A 17,250-nucleotide genomic window follows, 5' to 3' on the forward strand; every position below is an offset into this window, starting at 1 on the left:
CCCCCCCCTCCCCTCTTCTCGGCTGCTGATGCGCGCAAGTCAGTTGCCTTTTTTGTTGCAACATTGGAATCACATGAATCACAATTATTAAGGAACCATCCGTGGCCCGTGGGTACCCGAGATGATGTGATTAGGATAACGACATCCCGAGCTCAAATGATCCCCCTGTTAGATCACACAGCCTTTATTTTAAGAGAACGTTGTTTGGATAGTAAAAAACCTATGAAAACACCCAGGATGTTTTCTTTATCTCACTGTCTGTGTTTTGCTCTTCTTTTTTTCTAGGAGCAGTTGCACTCTTGTTTTATGAAATACATTGCTTACTCTATAAGTATATGTACACACACACGCACACACACACACACGCACACACACACACACACATATATATTTAGATCCTGATGTTCTGTCAGTTTTTCAACAGATGACTCATGTTTTCCACATTAGAAGCCCACTGCTGAACCATTTTACTACTATTTTTATGGCAATGGCGCTAAATGCAATAACAGCAATAAACATGTTTTGTTATTGTGCATTACAACATCTAGTTTAAGCCTATCATATAAATCCTGACAACAAAGTGTGTGTGTGTGTGTGTGTCGCACGCACGCACACGCGCATGTTTGTGCATCTGTGTGTGTACATGTGTGTGTTTACTATTTAGTCATGATTCTGTCTTTAGTCATGATGAATTACTGCCGTGATGATAAAAACGCAAATGTGACGTGAATATGCCAACCCCAGGAATAGTACTTAGATTTAGCTCCCAATTTACTGTAATGAAAATGTGCAATGTCCTACTATTATGATGGATTCTCTCATTCTTGTGCTTATTAGTTTTATTTCTCTTAGGAACCCAAGCATGTAGCTACTCACCAGTGGTGGAAAAAGTACCCAATTATTATACTTGAGTAAAAGTAAAGATACTTTAATAGAAAATGACTCAAGTAAAAGTGAAAGTCACCCAGTAAAAATACTACTTGAGTAAAAGTCTAAAAGTATTTGGTTTTAACTATACTTAAGTATCAAAAGTAAATGTAATTGCTCAAATATACTTAAGTGTCAAAAGTAAAAGTATGAATCATTTAAAATTCCTTATATTAAGCAAACTAGACATCTCCATTTTCTTGTTTTTGTGATTTATGGATAGCCAGGGGCACACTCAACACTCAGACATCATTTACAAACGAAGCATGTGTGTTTAGTGAGTCCGCTAGATCAGAGGCAGTAGAGATGACCAGGGGTGTTCTCTTGATAAGTGCGTGAATGGACCATTTTCCTGTCCTGCTAAGCATTCAAAATGTAACGAGTACTTTTGGGTGTCAGGGAAAATGTATGGAGTAAAAAGTACATAATTTTCTTTAGGAATGTAGTGAAATAAAAGTAAAAGTTGTCAAAAATATAAATAGTAAAGTAAAGTACAGATACCCCAAAAAACTATTTAAGTAGTACTTTAAAGTATTTTTACTTAAGTACTTTACACCACTGCTACTCACACCACACTGTGAACAGATTTCAGTTCAACATCTAGTTTTGATTTACATTTGGTTGATTTGTAAACTAACGTGAATTCAACATGAAATCAATAGAAAGTGTCACCCTGTCATTGGATTTAGGTTCAAAGTTGGTTGAAGAAAAGAATGTTTCCCTTACTTTGATGATTCTTCGCAAATCCAATCAGTTTTCCATGTTGATTCAAAATCATCATATTGATTTTATTATTTTGAAATGACGTGGAAACAACATTGATTCAACCATTTATTTTGCCCAGTGGGACACTGGTAGTGGGATGTGTATGCTCTGTATTAGCTCACACAAATAGGGGCACACGAAATGAAGGTAACATGATGTGAGGTTGATATGGATTGAGTTTGACATGAAACAGCTAGGCCTTTTGAATAACTGGTTTGGTTTTATTCTATACGTCATCATCATGATTAAGTGTTGCTATATGAAGCAGATATTATTAGAGCAGACAACAAAGAAATGTTATCACAGCAAAAGATGTCCACAGAAAGAGATGTCACTCGCTCGCAGGCTTTAGAATCAGACCTTACTTTGGGCGAATGGGATAGAAGTCTAGCGGAAAACTCTAGAAACCAGCCATAGTAGCCAGGCCTAACCTCCACGCCTCTGTCTGTCTACACTAATTCCGTTACACTTCACTTGGTTCAGGACCTTAGCTGCCTAGCTGTGATTTTAGCCTGTAGATATGTTTTCATTGGGACTCAGTCATTCATTATTGAGTGTGGGGTTCAGACGTGGGTTTCCATCGGGGATACATGAGGAGCAGAACACAGGGCTCTCCAGTGGGTTGATACCACCAGTGAGAGCTGGCCTTTGTCCACATTAATCAATAGGCAGAACAAAACGTCTAACCCCTGTGTTTGGAGGAATCATATCATATGATCTGAAAAGTTTCGTTGTGGTGTAAAGGCCCAATGCAGTAACAATTCTGTTTTTCCTGTGTTTTGTATCATATTGTTCAAAAGCTGATGAAACAAACACTGTGAAAGTGTGAATAAATGTGATCAGAGTTATTTCCAGATAGTTGCTGTTTGAAAATACAATTTACACAGGACCTTCTAATCAGCAGGTATTACATGGGCGGAGTTTTGACTTGCCAAAATGTATATTTTTTATTTCACCTTATTTAACCAGGTAGGCCAGTTGAGAACAAATTCAGATTTACAACTGCGACCTGGCCAAGATAAAGCAAAGCAGTGCGACAAAAACAACAACACAGAGTTACACATGGGATAAACAAAAGTACAGTCCAATAAAAATAGAAGAATCTGTATACGGTGTGTGCAAATGAAGTAAGGAGGTAAGGCAAGGTGCGGGCAGCGATCGGTTGAAGAGCATGCATTTCGTTTTTCTAGCATTTAAGAGCAGTTGGAGGCCACGGAAGGCGTATGTCACGACCGTCTGTTGAAGAAATGGACCAAGGCGCAGCGTTGTGAGCGTACATACTTATTTATTAACGATGTCGCCAACAAAACAATAAAACTCCAAACGAAACGTGAAGCCAACGTAGTGCTCACAGGCAACTAAACATGGACAACTACCCACAAAACCAAAATAAGAGACAACGATAAACAGCTGTCTCTGATTGGGAACCAATTCAGGCCACCATAAACCTACATTCCCCTAGACAATACAAAATCCCCATAGATAAACAAAAAAACCCTAGACAAGATAAAACCCTAGACAATACAAAACTACCCAAACCACCCTTGTCACACCCTGACCTAACCAAATAATAAAGAAAACAAATATAACTAAAGTCAGGGCGTGACAGTTACCCCCCCCCCCCCCCCCAAGGTGCGGACTCCCGGCCGCAAACCTAAACCTATATGGGAGGGTCTGGGTGGGCATTTCTCCCTCGGTGGCGGTGGCGGTCTACGTCCCTCTGGTAGGGACGTAAGAACCCCCGCTCCATCTCTGGAGTCCGACCCCGGACGTGGGACCCTCGCAGCGGGCCGAACTTGGGCGGCGTCGCTGGAGGCTCCTGACTGAGAGGTGATCTGAGCTCAGACTGGGGGCGACTCTGGCGGCTCCGGACAGGAGGGAGACTCTGGCGGCTCCGGACAGGAGTGACAGAGTGTTGTATGGCTTTGAAGCTCTTTTGGAGGTTTGTTAACACAGTGTCCAAAGAAGGGCCAGATGTATACAAGATAGGTGTCATCTGCATAGAGGTGATCAAAGAATCACCCGCAGCAAGAGCGACATCATTGATATATACAGAAAAAAGAGTCCAACTGGTCTCGATTCGAAATAGTCGCTGATCTGTTTGTTCACTTGGTTTGTCGAAGACTTTAGAAAGGCAGGGCAGGATGGATATAGGTGTAACAGTTTGGGTCTAAAAGTGTCTCCCCTTTGAAGAGGGGGATGACCGCAGCCGCTTTCCAATCTTTAGGAATCTCATGATATGAAAGAGAGGGGTTGAACAGTACTAGTAATATGGTTGCAACAATGCGGCAGATTAATTTTAGGCAGAGAGAGGTCCAGATTGTCTAGCCAGCTGATTTGTAGGGTATCCAGTTTTTGCAGCTCTTTCAGAACCCAGCTGTCTGGATTTGGGTGAAGGAGTGAGGGGGGGGGGGGGGGGCTTGGGCGCAGTTTGCTGCGGGGTGTGCAGAGCTGTTGGCCGGGGTTGGGGTAGCCAGGTGGAAAGCATGGCCAGCCGTAGAGGAATGCTTATTGAAATTTATCAGTGGCGACAGTTTCCTGGTCTCAGTGCAGTGGGCAGCTGGGAGGAGGTACTCTTATTCTCCATGAACTTTACAGTGTTTCAAAACTTTTGGGAATTAGTGCTGCAGGATGCAAACTTCTGTTTGAAAAAGCTAGCCTTTGCTTTCCTAACTGAGTATGTGTATTTGTTCCTGACTTCGCTGAAAGTTGCATTTCGCGGGGACTATTCGATGCTAGTGCAGTACGCCATAGGGTGTTTTTGTGCTGGTCAAGGGCAGTCAAGTCTGGAGTGAACCAAGGGCTATATCTGTTCTTAGTTCTACATTTTTTGAAAGGGGCATGCTTATTTAAGATGGTGAGGAAAGCACTTTTAAAGAACAAACAGGCATCCTCTACTGACGGGATGAGGTTAATATCCTTCCAGGATACCCGGGCCACGTCGATTAGAAAGGCCTGCTCGCAGAAGTGTTTTAGGGAGCGTTTGACAGTGATGAGGGGTGGTCGTTTGACAGCGGACCCATAACGGACGCAGGCAATGAGGCAGTGATTGCTGAGATCCTGGTTGAAAACAGCAGAGGTGTATTTAGAGTGCAAATTGGTTAGGATTATATCTATGAGGGTGCCCATGTTTACGGATTTGGGGTTGTACCTGGTAGGTTCCTTGATAATTTGTATGAGATTGAATGCATCTAGCTTAGATTGTAGGACGGCCGGGGTGTTAAGCATATCCCAATTTAGGTCACCTAGCAGTACGAACTCTGACGATAGATGGGGGGCAATCAATTCACATATGGTGTCCAGAGCACAGCTGGGAGCTGAGGGGGGTCTATAACAAGCATCAACAGTGAGGGACTTATCTCTGGAGAGATGGATCTTTAAAAGTAGAAGCTTAAACTGTTTGGGCATAGACCTGGATAGTATGACAAAACTCTACAGTCTATCTCTACAGTAGATAACAATTCTGACTTCTTTAGCAGTTATGTCTTGATGGAAAATGTTGTAATTGGGGATGGAAATTTAAAAAAWTTTGGTGGCCTTCCTAAGCCAGGATTCAGACACGGCTAGGACATCAGGGTTGGTGGAGTGTGCTAAAGCAGTGAATAAAACGAACTTAGGGAGGAGGCTTCTGATGTTAACGTGCATGAACCCAAGGCTTTTACGGTTGCAGAAGTCAACAAATGAGAGCGCTTGGGGACACACAGGGCCTGGGTTAACCTCTACATCACCAGAGGAACAGAGGAGGAGTAGGATGAGGGTACGGCTAAAAGCTATACGAACTGGTCGTCTAGTGCGTTCGGAACAGAGAATAAAAGGAGCCGATTTCTGGGCGTGGTACGATAGATTCAGGGCATAGTGTACAGACAAGGGTGTGGAAGGGTGCGAGTACAGTSGGGGTAAACCTATGCATTGAGTGACGATGAGAGAGGTTGCATCTCTGGAGGCGCCAGTTAAGCTAGGTGCGGTCTCTGCATGTGTGGGGGGTGGGACAAGGGGGCTATCTGAGGCATGTAGAGCAGGACTAGGGGCTCCGCAGTAAAATAAAACAATGAGAGCTGCCCTAAACAACAGTATACAAGCTAAAATAACAAGGTAAAATAACAAAGAGTGTTCCAAACCTCTCTGCCAATAACAGCTAGTTTTCAGGTTTTTATGTCCCTCCAATTAGGCAAAAATCTTGTTTGAGAAATATTTTTTGCTAAAAGGTGATTTTTGTTTCTTTTTGACCATTTTATTGAAAAACTATTACAGTAAGGTACTTAATTGTTACACAGAAAATGATTTGATAGTGTGATAAAAACAGCTGCATAGAGCCTTTAAGCCAAATAAGTAACCATATGAGGCATGTGTCATCTGTTTTATGTCAACCACACACACACACACACACACACACACACACACACACACACACACCAACACACACAACAACCACACAACACACACACACAACACAACACACACACACACACACACCACACACACACACAACACCACCACACACACACACACACACACACACGCGCGCGCGCATTATAAGTGGCATAGCTGCAGTGCCAGAGTGCAGATCCCCTCTGCCACAGAGTGTCAGGTGATGCCCAGAGGGGGCAGGTGTGGACAGAGAGATATTCTGTCTGGCTTTACATACTGTCCCCGTCCCTAGACCACCCAGTCCTTATTAAGGCCCTCTCTGCACCTGGCCAGTACACTACACAGCACATGTAAAGAGGGTTAGGGGGAGTGTAGGACAGTGCCTAATGTCTTTGCTAAGTAAGACATGATGCATTACTCTACTCTCCTGTCAGCCTCTGCTAACTGTGGAGGTAATTAGGTTCCTAGACATTACATTGCTTCCCATTAGTCTATATAGGGCAATACATGTTGGATATGTTCAGGCTTGTAATTACATTATGCTGTAGTATGTACATCATCACTCCTATAGCTGTTAAACTTCTAAACTGGTTCTATCTGTATCTCTCTGGTTCATGCAGCTTCCATATTCTCCTTCCCAGACTCCCTCTGTGCTCCACTCTCCCAGCTGCAGACATTTGAGTTGTGTGGAGCAACACTTTATAACCTGTGCTCCAGTCCAGGAATTATTGTGGTTGCTCCTAAGTGCCTGCTATACAGGGCAGGGAAAAGAGCCTGTAGAAATGGTAAAGGGTTTTATGCTTAGCTTTTGGCATTCATTCCCTGTGAGAGCTCTGTTTTCCAAACCCGTTGCATTTGAGATAAGTGAAAAAGAACCTGGAAGGCATTCGTTTTTTGCATAGCCTCAGGCTAAACCTGCTGCTTACAAAGGCAAAAAACTAAGTCAAAGATATAAAGACTGCGAAAACGCCTGAGAAATGAAACAGCTGTCACAATAATGCTGTTGCTGGGCACTACCCTGTCCTAGAACCAAGTACTGCACCGCAATTTTTGGACCGAAAAGATAATGCGGGTTCCTGGAATCCTAAATGAAACATTGAATTAAATGAGAATGAAAGTCACACTTTCCAGTCTGTTGGATTTTTGCTGTGGAGATAAAGACACCCTGTTATGTTCTCTAGCTCTTAATTTAATGCAAAAATAATCCCCACCGCTGCCACTGACTGCTCATAGACCCACATAAAATGACATATGCTAGCTTAAGGGGATAGACATTGAAAGTATGAGGTTTATGTAATTGTTCAGTTGTTATATAATTATTTTATTGCTATATAAAATATGTCTTTTATTTAAATGTATGTATGGCAAAATATGCGTTGCGTTTTAGAGGACACCTCAATTAACTCCTTTTTGATATACATATGAATGTTTTATAGATATGCTTTTTGGGATTCATATGCTTCCCATGAATATAATGTGATATTAATATTTAATGCTACTGTCCTCTTGAGAGATGACGAACTCTACTGATTTTGTGACCCAAAATAATCTCCTGTTCACCTCTCCGGATTTAAATTGTGTTGTAAAATTCTTTGTCCCGTGACACAACTCCTGGAGCAGCTATTCTGCTAAGAAAGTGTGACATGATAATGTCTAACTATTGTGTAATCTGTTGTGACTGCTCTTATCTCTAAGAACACATCGCTTTGTCCTCGCCTTCCCTGCTCTAGGTGATCCAGGCAGTTTTCTTTGGCGTGTGTGTGCTGACAGACCTGTCCAGCCTGCTGACCAGTGAGAACCAGGAGCAGGACAGGCAGCTTAGGAAGCTCATTGGCCTGAGGGACTGGATGATGGCCGTGCTGGCCTTCCCCGTTGGAGTGGTGAGCGATAGTCACGACACAACACTACAGTAGGCCTGGAGCGTTGGAGTCTGCTCTCAGATCTGATTGTGTTGTACCGCTAACTCAACGACCATTGAAGTAGACTATACTGTACAGCACAACCAGATTTTACAGTACGCCAACGATGCACAAATTCACTGAGAAAGAAGCAGAAGACTGTAAATGCTCTGCATTGTTAAGAACTGCCTTTCTTACTCTGACAGTCTAGATGCTTGAAACCACAGATCCACAACAACCATATGTTTCCATTCTCGTTCCCTTTTCAAGAATCATTCATGGATATAAGAAAGATATTTGAAGGAAAAGYTAATGCACCGGAATATTTGCTTCATTGCATTATTGTTATTTTATCCTCAGTGCAGCATACAATACTACAGCTTCACTGATGTACAGTACAGTGCTCGGAAAGTATTCAGACCCCTTGACATTTTCCACATTGCGTTACCTTACAGCCTATTCCCCAAAAATTATCTATACACAATACTGCATAATGACAAAGTAAAAACAGGTTTTTATACATTTTTGCTAATTTATACAAAATAAAAAACAGAAATATCACATTTACATAAGTATTCAGACCCTTTACTCAGTACTTTGTTGAAGCACTTTTGGCAGCGATTACAGCCTCGAGTCTTCTTGGGTATGACGCTACAAGCTTGGCACACCTGTGTTTGTGGAGTTTCTCCCATTTTTCTCTGCAGATCCTCTCAAGCTCTGTCAGGTTGGATGGGGAGTGTAGCTGCACAGCTATTTTCAGATTTTCGATCGGATTCACATCCGGTCTCTGGCTGGGCCACTCAAGGACATTCAGAAACTTGTCCCGAAGCCACTCCTGGATAGTCTTGGCTGTGTGCTTAGGGTCGTTGTCCTGTTGGAAGGTGAACCTTCGCCCCAGTCTGGTGTCCTGAGCGCTCTGAAGCAGGTTTTCTTCAAGGATCTTGCTGTACTTTGCTCCGTTCATCTTTGCCTCAATCCTGACTAGTCTCCCAGTCCTTACCTCTGAAAAACAGCCCCACAGCATGATGCTGCCGTCACCATTCTTCACCGTAAGGATGGTTCCAGGTTTCCTTCAGACGTGACGCTTGGCATTCAGGCCAAAGAGTTAAATCTCAGTTTCATCAGACCAGAGAATCTTGTTTCTCATGGTCTGAGAGTTTTCAGGTGCCTTTTGGCAACTCCAAGCGGGCTGTCATGTGCCTTTTACTGAGGAGTGGTTTCTGTCTGGCCACTCTAACATAAAGGCCTGATTGGTGAGGGGTGCAGAGATGGTTGTCGTTCTGGAAGGTTCTCCCATCTCCACAGAGGAACTCTAGAGCTCTGTCAGAGTGACCATCAGGTTCTTGGTCACCTCCCTGACCAAGGCCCTTCTTCCCCGATTGCTCAGTTTGGTCGGGCGGCCAGCTCTAGGAAGAGTCTTGGTGGTTCCAAACTTCTTCCATTTAAGAATGATGGAGGCCACTGTGTTGTTGGGGACCTTCAATGCTGCAGAAATTATATGGTACCCTTCCCCAGATCTGTGCCTCAACACAATCCTGTATCGGAGCTCTTCCTTCGACCTCATGGCTTGGTTTTTGCTCTGACATGTACTGTCAACTGTGGGACCTTATATAGACAGGTGTGTGCCTTTCCAAATCATGTCCAATTAATTGAATTTACCACATGTAGAGTTGTAGAAAGTTGTAGAAAGATCTCAAGGATGATCAATGGAAACAGGATGCACCTGAGCTCAATTTCGAGTATCATAGCAAAGGGTCTGAATACTTATGTAAATAAGGAATTTTTAAAAATATTTTTTTATGCATTTGCAAAAACTTCAAAAAAMCTGTTTTCGCTTCATCATTATGGGGTATTGTGTGTAGATTTCTGATTGTTATTATTTTTTWAATCAATTTTGGAATAAGGCTGTAAGGTAACAAAATGTGGAAAAAGTCAAGGGGTCTGAATACTTTCCGAAGGCACCGTATCTGAGAAGTATAACAGAAACTCAACAACTCCACATACTAAACAAGTGTCTGTTTTTCTTCTAGGTCGCCAGACACATGCTAGTCTTTAGCCTATATGTAGGTCAGCCAAATCCAGGGTTGTCTCACTTCTCACAGGTGAAACCGAAAGGCTGACGGAAAGGAAAAGTCCCCTAGCTAGCCTTCCGTGTGAGTCAGTGGACACCTTTCCCTGGTGCATACTGCTGCATGTGGTCTTACTGGACTGCACTGGCCTCTGGGAGGGCCTTTGCATAAGTAGGGACACCGAGTCACATTGTCTTGGATGCAGCACGGCCCATTTGCTTTGCAAATGCCAAGTCATCTATCAGGATGGGTGTCATGTGACAGCCTTGGAGGCAGCGGGCAGGCAGCGGGCAGGCAACGAGAAAAAGGAAACTGTGTTTGTCTTGCTTTTATATGCCCTTGTGTCCATGATTGCCATCTGATAATTACTCTGAAAATATTTAAATTGGATCTTTGCTGCCATCTTTTTTTTCTGTTGCAGGAAGAGGTGATGTTTTAGTTTCATACAGTGAGGAGGTGGCGAAGGGCCAGGGTGCCCAGGCAGCAGGCGCTGAAGGGTTCGTACAGAGATGTGTATTTATAAGGTACTGCGAAGATACTGGTTGCCAATATGTTGGTTTTTCCAGGCCTCGAGCCAAAAGATAGGGACATCATTTCATGTTCACTAACTTTGGCCTAGTCACTGTGTAATAAGTAAGAAGAAAATTATATGTCATGTCATCATCATTTTTAACATGGCCTATAGTGAAATAGGGACAGGCATGTTCTGTGTATCACAGTCCTTGTTTAGCATAGATCATGTGATGTGTGCTGGGACCGGAGTTTGATCCTGTGTTCTTCTGCGTAGGTACCCTTACAAAAAAACACATGAAAAAAAAAGAACGTGTAAAAAACATGTGAGTCAGACATGTGGTTTTCATACATTCGTCCAAAAGGGCAAATTTTTAACACTAATTTTGAAGTCGTAGCCTCATCACGCTTACCTCATCTCGTGACCATGAGCAACCATGACCGATTCATTTTCATTTTCACATTTAAATGTCAACTAGGACTGTCAAACAAATTTTATCGAGTTCATCGCAGGATTTGCTGTGATTAATCAAGATTAATCGCAAATTCATAATTTGCTCAAATTGAGCTGTAATTTAAGATTTATTTATACAATATTATTATCAAAATATTATCAAAATCAGGTAAATTGATAAAGACACTTTCTTTAACCTCAAAGTCAACTTGTTTTGACATTGTTGTTTTTAGTATATAGATTATGTATGTTGGATGTTTTCAGTGTTTCAACACTTTCAAACAAAAATTACAAAAAGTGACCTTGAGTTAACTGATTAACTCTGACAGCGCTAATTTGAACATGTTAAAAAGGATAAATAATAGGCTTCCAGTGAGGCACAGCGGTCTAAGGAGCTGCTTTGCAGTGCTAGAGGCGTCACTACAGACCCGGGTCTGATTCCAGGCTGTATCACAGCTGGGAGACCCATGAGGCGGCGCACAATTGGCCCAGCATCGTCCGGGTTAGGGGAGGGTTTGGCCGGCCGGGATCTCCTTGTCCCATCACCCTCTAGCGACTCCTTGTGGCAGGCCAGGCGCATGTATGCTGACTTCGGTCGTCAGGTGTACGGTGTTTCCTCCGACCCATTGGTGCGGGTGGCTTCCGGGTTAAGCGAGCAGTGTGTCAAGAAGCAGTGCGGCTTGGCGAGGTCGTGTTTCGGGGGACGCATGGCTCTCGACCTTCGCCTCTCCCGAGTCCGTACGGGAGTTGCAGTGATGGGACAAGACTGTAAATACTAATTGGATACCATGAAATTGTGGAGAAAAGGGGGTAAAAAAAGATAAGAAGACACTGAGCGCTAGCTTCTCTGTCCTTTACACTGGGCTTCTTCCAACGGTCACTGACCAACGTATGAAGAAGAGAGGCGTGTGCCTTCAGCTTTAACACTCCAAATGGATGGCTCAGAAAAATATATACAGTGGGGAGAACAAGTATTTGATACACTGCCGATTTTGCAGGTTTTCCTACTTACAAAGCATGTAGAGGTCTGTAATTTTTATCATAGGTACACTTCAACTGTGAGAGACGGAATCTAAAACAAAAATCCAGAAAATCACATTGTATGATTTTTAAATAATTCATTTGCATTTTATTGCATGACATAAGTATTTGATCACCTACCAACCAGTAAGAATTCCGGCTCTCACAGACCTGTTAGTTTTTCTTTAAGAAGCCCTCCTGTTCTCCACTCATTACCTGTATTAACTGCACCTGTTTGAACTCGTTACCTGTATAAAAGACACCTGTCCACACACAATCAAACAGATTCCAACCTCTCCACAATGGCCAAGACCAGAGAGCTGTGTAAGGACATCAGGGATAAAATTGTAGACCTGCACAAGGCTGGGATGGGCTACAGGACAATAGGCAAGCAGCTTGGTGAGAAGGAAACAACTGTTGGCGCAATTATTAGAAAATGGAAGAAGTTCAAGATGACGGTCAATCACCCTCGGTCTGGGGCTCCATGCAAGATTTCACCTCGTGGGGCATCAATGATCATGAGGAAGGTGAGGGATCAGCCCAGAACTACACGGCAGGACCTGGTCAATGACCTGAAGAGAGCTGGGACCACAGTCTCAAAGAAAACCATTAGTAACACACTACGCCGTCATGGATTAAAATCCTGCAGCGCACGCAAGGTCCCCCTGCTTAAGCCAGTGCATGTCCAGGCCTGTCTGAAGTTTGCCAATGACCATCTGGATGATCCAGAGGAGGAATGGGAGAAGGTCATGTGGTCTGATGAGACAAAAATAGAGCTTTTTGGTCTAACTCCACTCGCCGTGTTTGGAGGAAGAAGAAGTATGAGTACAACCCCAAGAACACCATCCCAACCGTGAAGCATGGAGGTGGAAACATCATTCTTTGGGGATGCTTTTCTGCAAAGGGGACAGGACGACTGCACCGTATTGAGGGGAGGATGGATGGGGCCATGTATCGCGAGATCTTGGCCAACAACCTCCTTCCCTCAGTAAGAGCATTGAAGATGGGTCGTGGCTGGGTCTTCCAGCATGACAACGACACGAAGCACACAGCCATGGCAACTAAGGAGTGGCTCCGTAAGAAGCATCTCAAGGTCCTGGAGTGGCCTAGCCAGTCTCCAGACCTGAACCCAATAGAAAATCTTTGGAGGGAGCTGAAAGTCCGTATTGCCCAGCGACAGCCCTGAAACCTGAAGGATCTGGAGAAGATCTGTAGGGAGGAGTGGGCCAAAATCCCTGCTGCAGTGTGTGCAAACCTAGTCAAGAACTACAGGAAACGTATGATCTCTGTAATTGCAAACAAAGGTTTCTGTACCAAATATTAAGTTCTGCTTTTCTGATGTATCAAATACTTATGTCATGCAATAAAATGCAAATGAATTACTTAAAAATCATACAATGTGATTTTCTGGATTTTTGTTTTAGATTCCTTCTCTCACAGTTGAAGTGTACCTATGATAAAAATTACAGACCTCTACATGCTTTGTAAGTAGGAAAACCTGCAAAATCGTCAGTGTATCAAATACTTGTTCTCCCCACTGTATATACATTTTAACACACTTGAATTAATATATCAAATCAAATTTCATTAGTCACATGCAAAGAATACAACAGGTATACAGTGAAATGCTTACTTACGAGCCCCTAACCAACAATGCAGTTTAAAAGAAATACGGATAAGAAAAATAGCGATACAATATACAGGGGGGTACCGGTACAGAGTCAATGTGCAGGGGGACCGGATAGTTGAGGTAATATGTACATGTAGGTAGAGTTATTAAAGTGACTATGCACAGATGATAACAACAGAGAGTAGCAGCGGTGTAAAAGGGGGGGGGGGGGGGGGGGAATCCAAGTAGTCCGGGTAGCCATTTGATTAGGTGTTCAGGAGTCTTATGGCTTGGGGGTGGAAGCTGTTTAGAAGCCTCTTGGACCTAGACTTGGCGTTCCGATACCGCTTGCCGTGTGGTAGCAGAGAGAACAGTCTATGACTAGGGTGGCTGGAGTCTTTGACAATTTTTAGGGCCTTCCTCTGAAACACCTGGTATAGAAGTCCTGGATGGCAGGAAGCTTGGCCCCAGTGATGTACTGAGCTGTTCGCACTACCCTCTGTAGTGCTTTGCGGTCAGAGGCAGTTGCCATACCGGGCAGTGATCAAGATGGCGCCGAAGAACATGGCTGAAGTTTTACATTCTCCCAACCAATAGTGCTATTTTGTTTGTTTTTTGGCATTTTGTGAAACTTATTTTTTACCTTATTGTGTACATAATGTTGCTGCTACTGTCTTTTATGACCGAAAATAACTTCTGGACATGAGAACAGCGATTACTCACCGCGGACTGTAATAAACTTTTTCCTTTAACGAGTCCGACAAGAAGGATATCCTGCTTTCTGGGAACAGGCCCAGATCCTTGCCTTTTGCGTGAAGAAAAGACGCAGGAAAAGGGGCCGCAGATCGGGCATCCTTCTGAGAATCTGTAGGCGAGCGAGTAAACTCCCACTGCCATCCGTTCTTCTTGCTTCTTTCCTGCCTGGATGGCAGGAAGCTTGGCCCCAGTGATGTACAGGGCCGTTCACACTACCCTCTGTAGCGCCTTACGGTCAGAAGCAGTTACCATATCAGGCGGTGATGTAACCAGTCAGGATGCTCTCGATGGTGCAGCTGTAGAACCTTTTGAGGATCTGAGGACCCAAGCCAAATCTTTTCAGTCTCCTGAGGGGGAATAGGTTTTGTCGTGCCCTCCTCACGACTGTCTTGGTGTGCTTGGACCATGTTAGTTTGTTGGTGATGTGGACACCAAGGAACTTGAAGCTCTCAACCTGCTCCACTGCAGCCAGGTCGATGAGAATGGGGGCGTGCTCGGTCCTCTTTTTCCTGTAGTCCACAATCAGCTCCTTTGTCTTGATCACGTTGAGGGAGAGGTTGTCATGGCACCACACGGCCAGGTCTCTGACCTCCTCCCTATAGGCTGTCTCGTCGTTGTCGGTGATCAGGCCTACCACTGTTGTGTCATCGGCAAACTTAATGATGGTGTTGGAGTCGTGCCTGGCCGTGCAGTCATGAGTGAACAGGGAGTACAGGAAGGGACTGAGAACACACCCCTGAGGGGCCCCTGTGTTGAGGATCAGCATGGCTAATGTGTTGTTACCTACCCTTACCACCTGGGGGCGGCCCGTCAGGAAGTGCAGGATCCAGTTGCAGAGGGAGGCGTTTAGTCCCAGAGTCCTTAGCTTATTGAAGAGCTTTGAGGGCACTATGGTGTTGAACGCTGAGCTGTAGTCAATTCTCACACAGGTGTTCCTTTTGTCCAGGTGGGAAAGGGATATGTGGAGTGCAATAGAGATTGCATCATCTGTGGATCTGTTGGGGCGGTATGCGAATTGGAGTGGGTCTAGGGTTTCTGGGATAATGGTGTTGATGTGAGCCATGACCAGCCTTTCGAAGCATTTCATGGCTACAGACGTGAATGCTACGGGTCGGTAGTCATTTAAGCAGGTTACCTTAGTATTCTTGGGCACAGGCACTATGGTGGTTTGCTTAAAACATGTTGGTATTACAGACTCAGACAGGGAGAGGTTGAAAATGTCAGTGAAGACACTTGCCATTTGGTCAGCGCATGCTCGCAGTACCCGTCTTGGTAATCCGTCTGGCCCTGCGGCTTTGTGAATGTTGACCTGTTTCAAGGTCTTACTCAAATCGGCTGCTGAGAGCGTGATTATACAGTCTTCCAGAACAGCTGGTGCTCTCATGCATGTTTCAGTGTTATTTGCCTTGAAGCGAGCATAGAAGTAGTTTAGCTCGTCTGGTAGGCATGTGTCACTGGGCAGCTCTCGGCTGTGCTTCCCTTTGTAGTCTGTAATAGTTCGCAAGCCCTACCACATCCGACGAGCATCAGAGCCGGTGTAATACGATTCGACCTAAGTCTTGTATTGACGCTTTGCCTGTTTGATGGTTTGTCGGAGGGCATAGTGGGATTTCTTATAAGCTTCCGGGTTAGAGTCCCGCTCCTTGAAAGCGGTAGCTCTAGCCTTTAGCTCAGTGCGGATGTTGCCTGTAATCCATGGCTTCTGGTTGGGGTATGTACGTACGGTCACTGTGGGGATGACGTCATTAATGTACTTATTGATGAAGCCAATGACTGATGTGGTGTACTCCTCAATGCCATCGGAGGAATCCAGGAATCCAGGAATTGTAGTCCATACTAGCAAACAGTCCTGTAGCTTAGCATCTGCTTCATCTGACCACTTTTTTATTGATCTAGTCACTGGTGCATCCTGCTTTAATTTTAGCTTGTAAGCAGAAATCAGGAGGATAGAATTATGGTCAGATTTGCCAAATGGAGGGTGAGGGAAGGCTTTGTATGGGTCTCTGTGTGTAGAGTAAAGGTGGTCCAACGTTTTTTTCCTTCTGGTTGCACTTTTAACATGCTGATAAAAATTTGGTAAAACAGATTTAAGTTTCCCTGCATTAAAGTCCCCGGCTACTAGGAGCGCCGCCTCTGGGTGAACGTTTTCTTGTTTGCTTATACTCAGGTAGGCTAAGTTACCTTTTTACAGAACGCCATTACAGAATTTGAAAATATATATGTGAAAACACTGCTACTACTGCAACATGTTAACACCACCTATTCACCTTTTCACCACCTTTTCATGAGGAGAATAACACTGTTTCCCCACCACAGCTGAACTTGCAATTCCACACGTGGAAGTTATATTTTCAAATGCAGACGTCTCTTACATGTGAAATTGCAAATTCAATTTTCACAAGTGAATGGTTTTCACATGTGCAACTGCAATAGTGTGAGGTGAAAACATGTTTTTCTTCTCATGTGAAAAGATGGTGTTAACATTGGAACTCTAAATGTAATACATGTGATAAAATGGTTTCACGTGAAATTTAACCTCAACATGTGAAAACCGCTATTTCACGTGAAAATGCGATTTCACGTGTGTTTTTTTGTAAGGGTAGGCTGTAAGACATGAGTCAATACAGAAGCAGAGCAGAGAGAGAGAGACCACGCGCTGCTCCTTAGGTGTCCTCCTAAAAACCAGCAACCAATTGCTAGCGTCACCATCACAGAGCAGTGCAGGCTGCTATATGATGAGCCACTTGGCACTGGCCCCTGTCTGAGAGTTGGCCATGCAGTTCAGTTTACACACCACACAATGGATGTCATTAGTGTCGCGGCTAATGCCGGGAAAAATGAGCCCCAGTCGACAGTGATGTTTGGTAATGATAA

General features: G+C 44.0%; 1 protein-coding gene across 4 annotated transcripts in view; it reads left to right on the forward strand.

Moving 5' to 3' along the window:
• The window catches only part of aig1 (androgen-induced 1 (H. sapiens)), an 84,937-nt gene that overhangs the window by 590 nt on the left and 67,097 nt on the right, over nucleotides 1-17,250 (forward strand). For 2 of the 4 annotated variants that reach the window (XM_070435878.1, XM_023973749.3), the window contains exon 2: nucleotides 7,791-7,940. The exons of 1 other annotated variant lie outside the window; for it this stretch is intronic. In XM_070435878.1, coding sequence (XP_070291979.1) covers nucleotides 7,791-7,940 — 150 coding nt within the window. Of the gene's footprint in view, nucleotides 1-7,790; nucleotides 7,941-10,448; nucleotides 10,546-17,250 lie in introns of those variants that run through there. One more of the 4 variants, XM_070435880.1, reaches the window with a different exon arrangement.

This window comes from Salvelinus sp. IW2-2015, linkage group LG28, assembly GCF_002910315.2.
Source record: "Salvelinus sp. IW2-2015 linkage group LG28, ASM291031v2, whole genome shotgun sequence".
NCBI classification, from domain to species: domain Eukaryota; kingdom Metazoa; phylum Chordata; class Actinopteri; order Salmoniformes; family Salmonidae; genus Salvelinus; species Salvelinus sp. IW2-2015.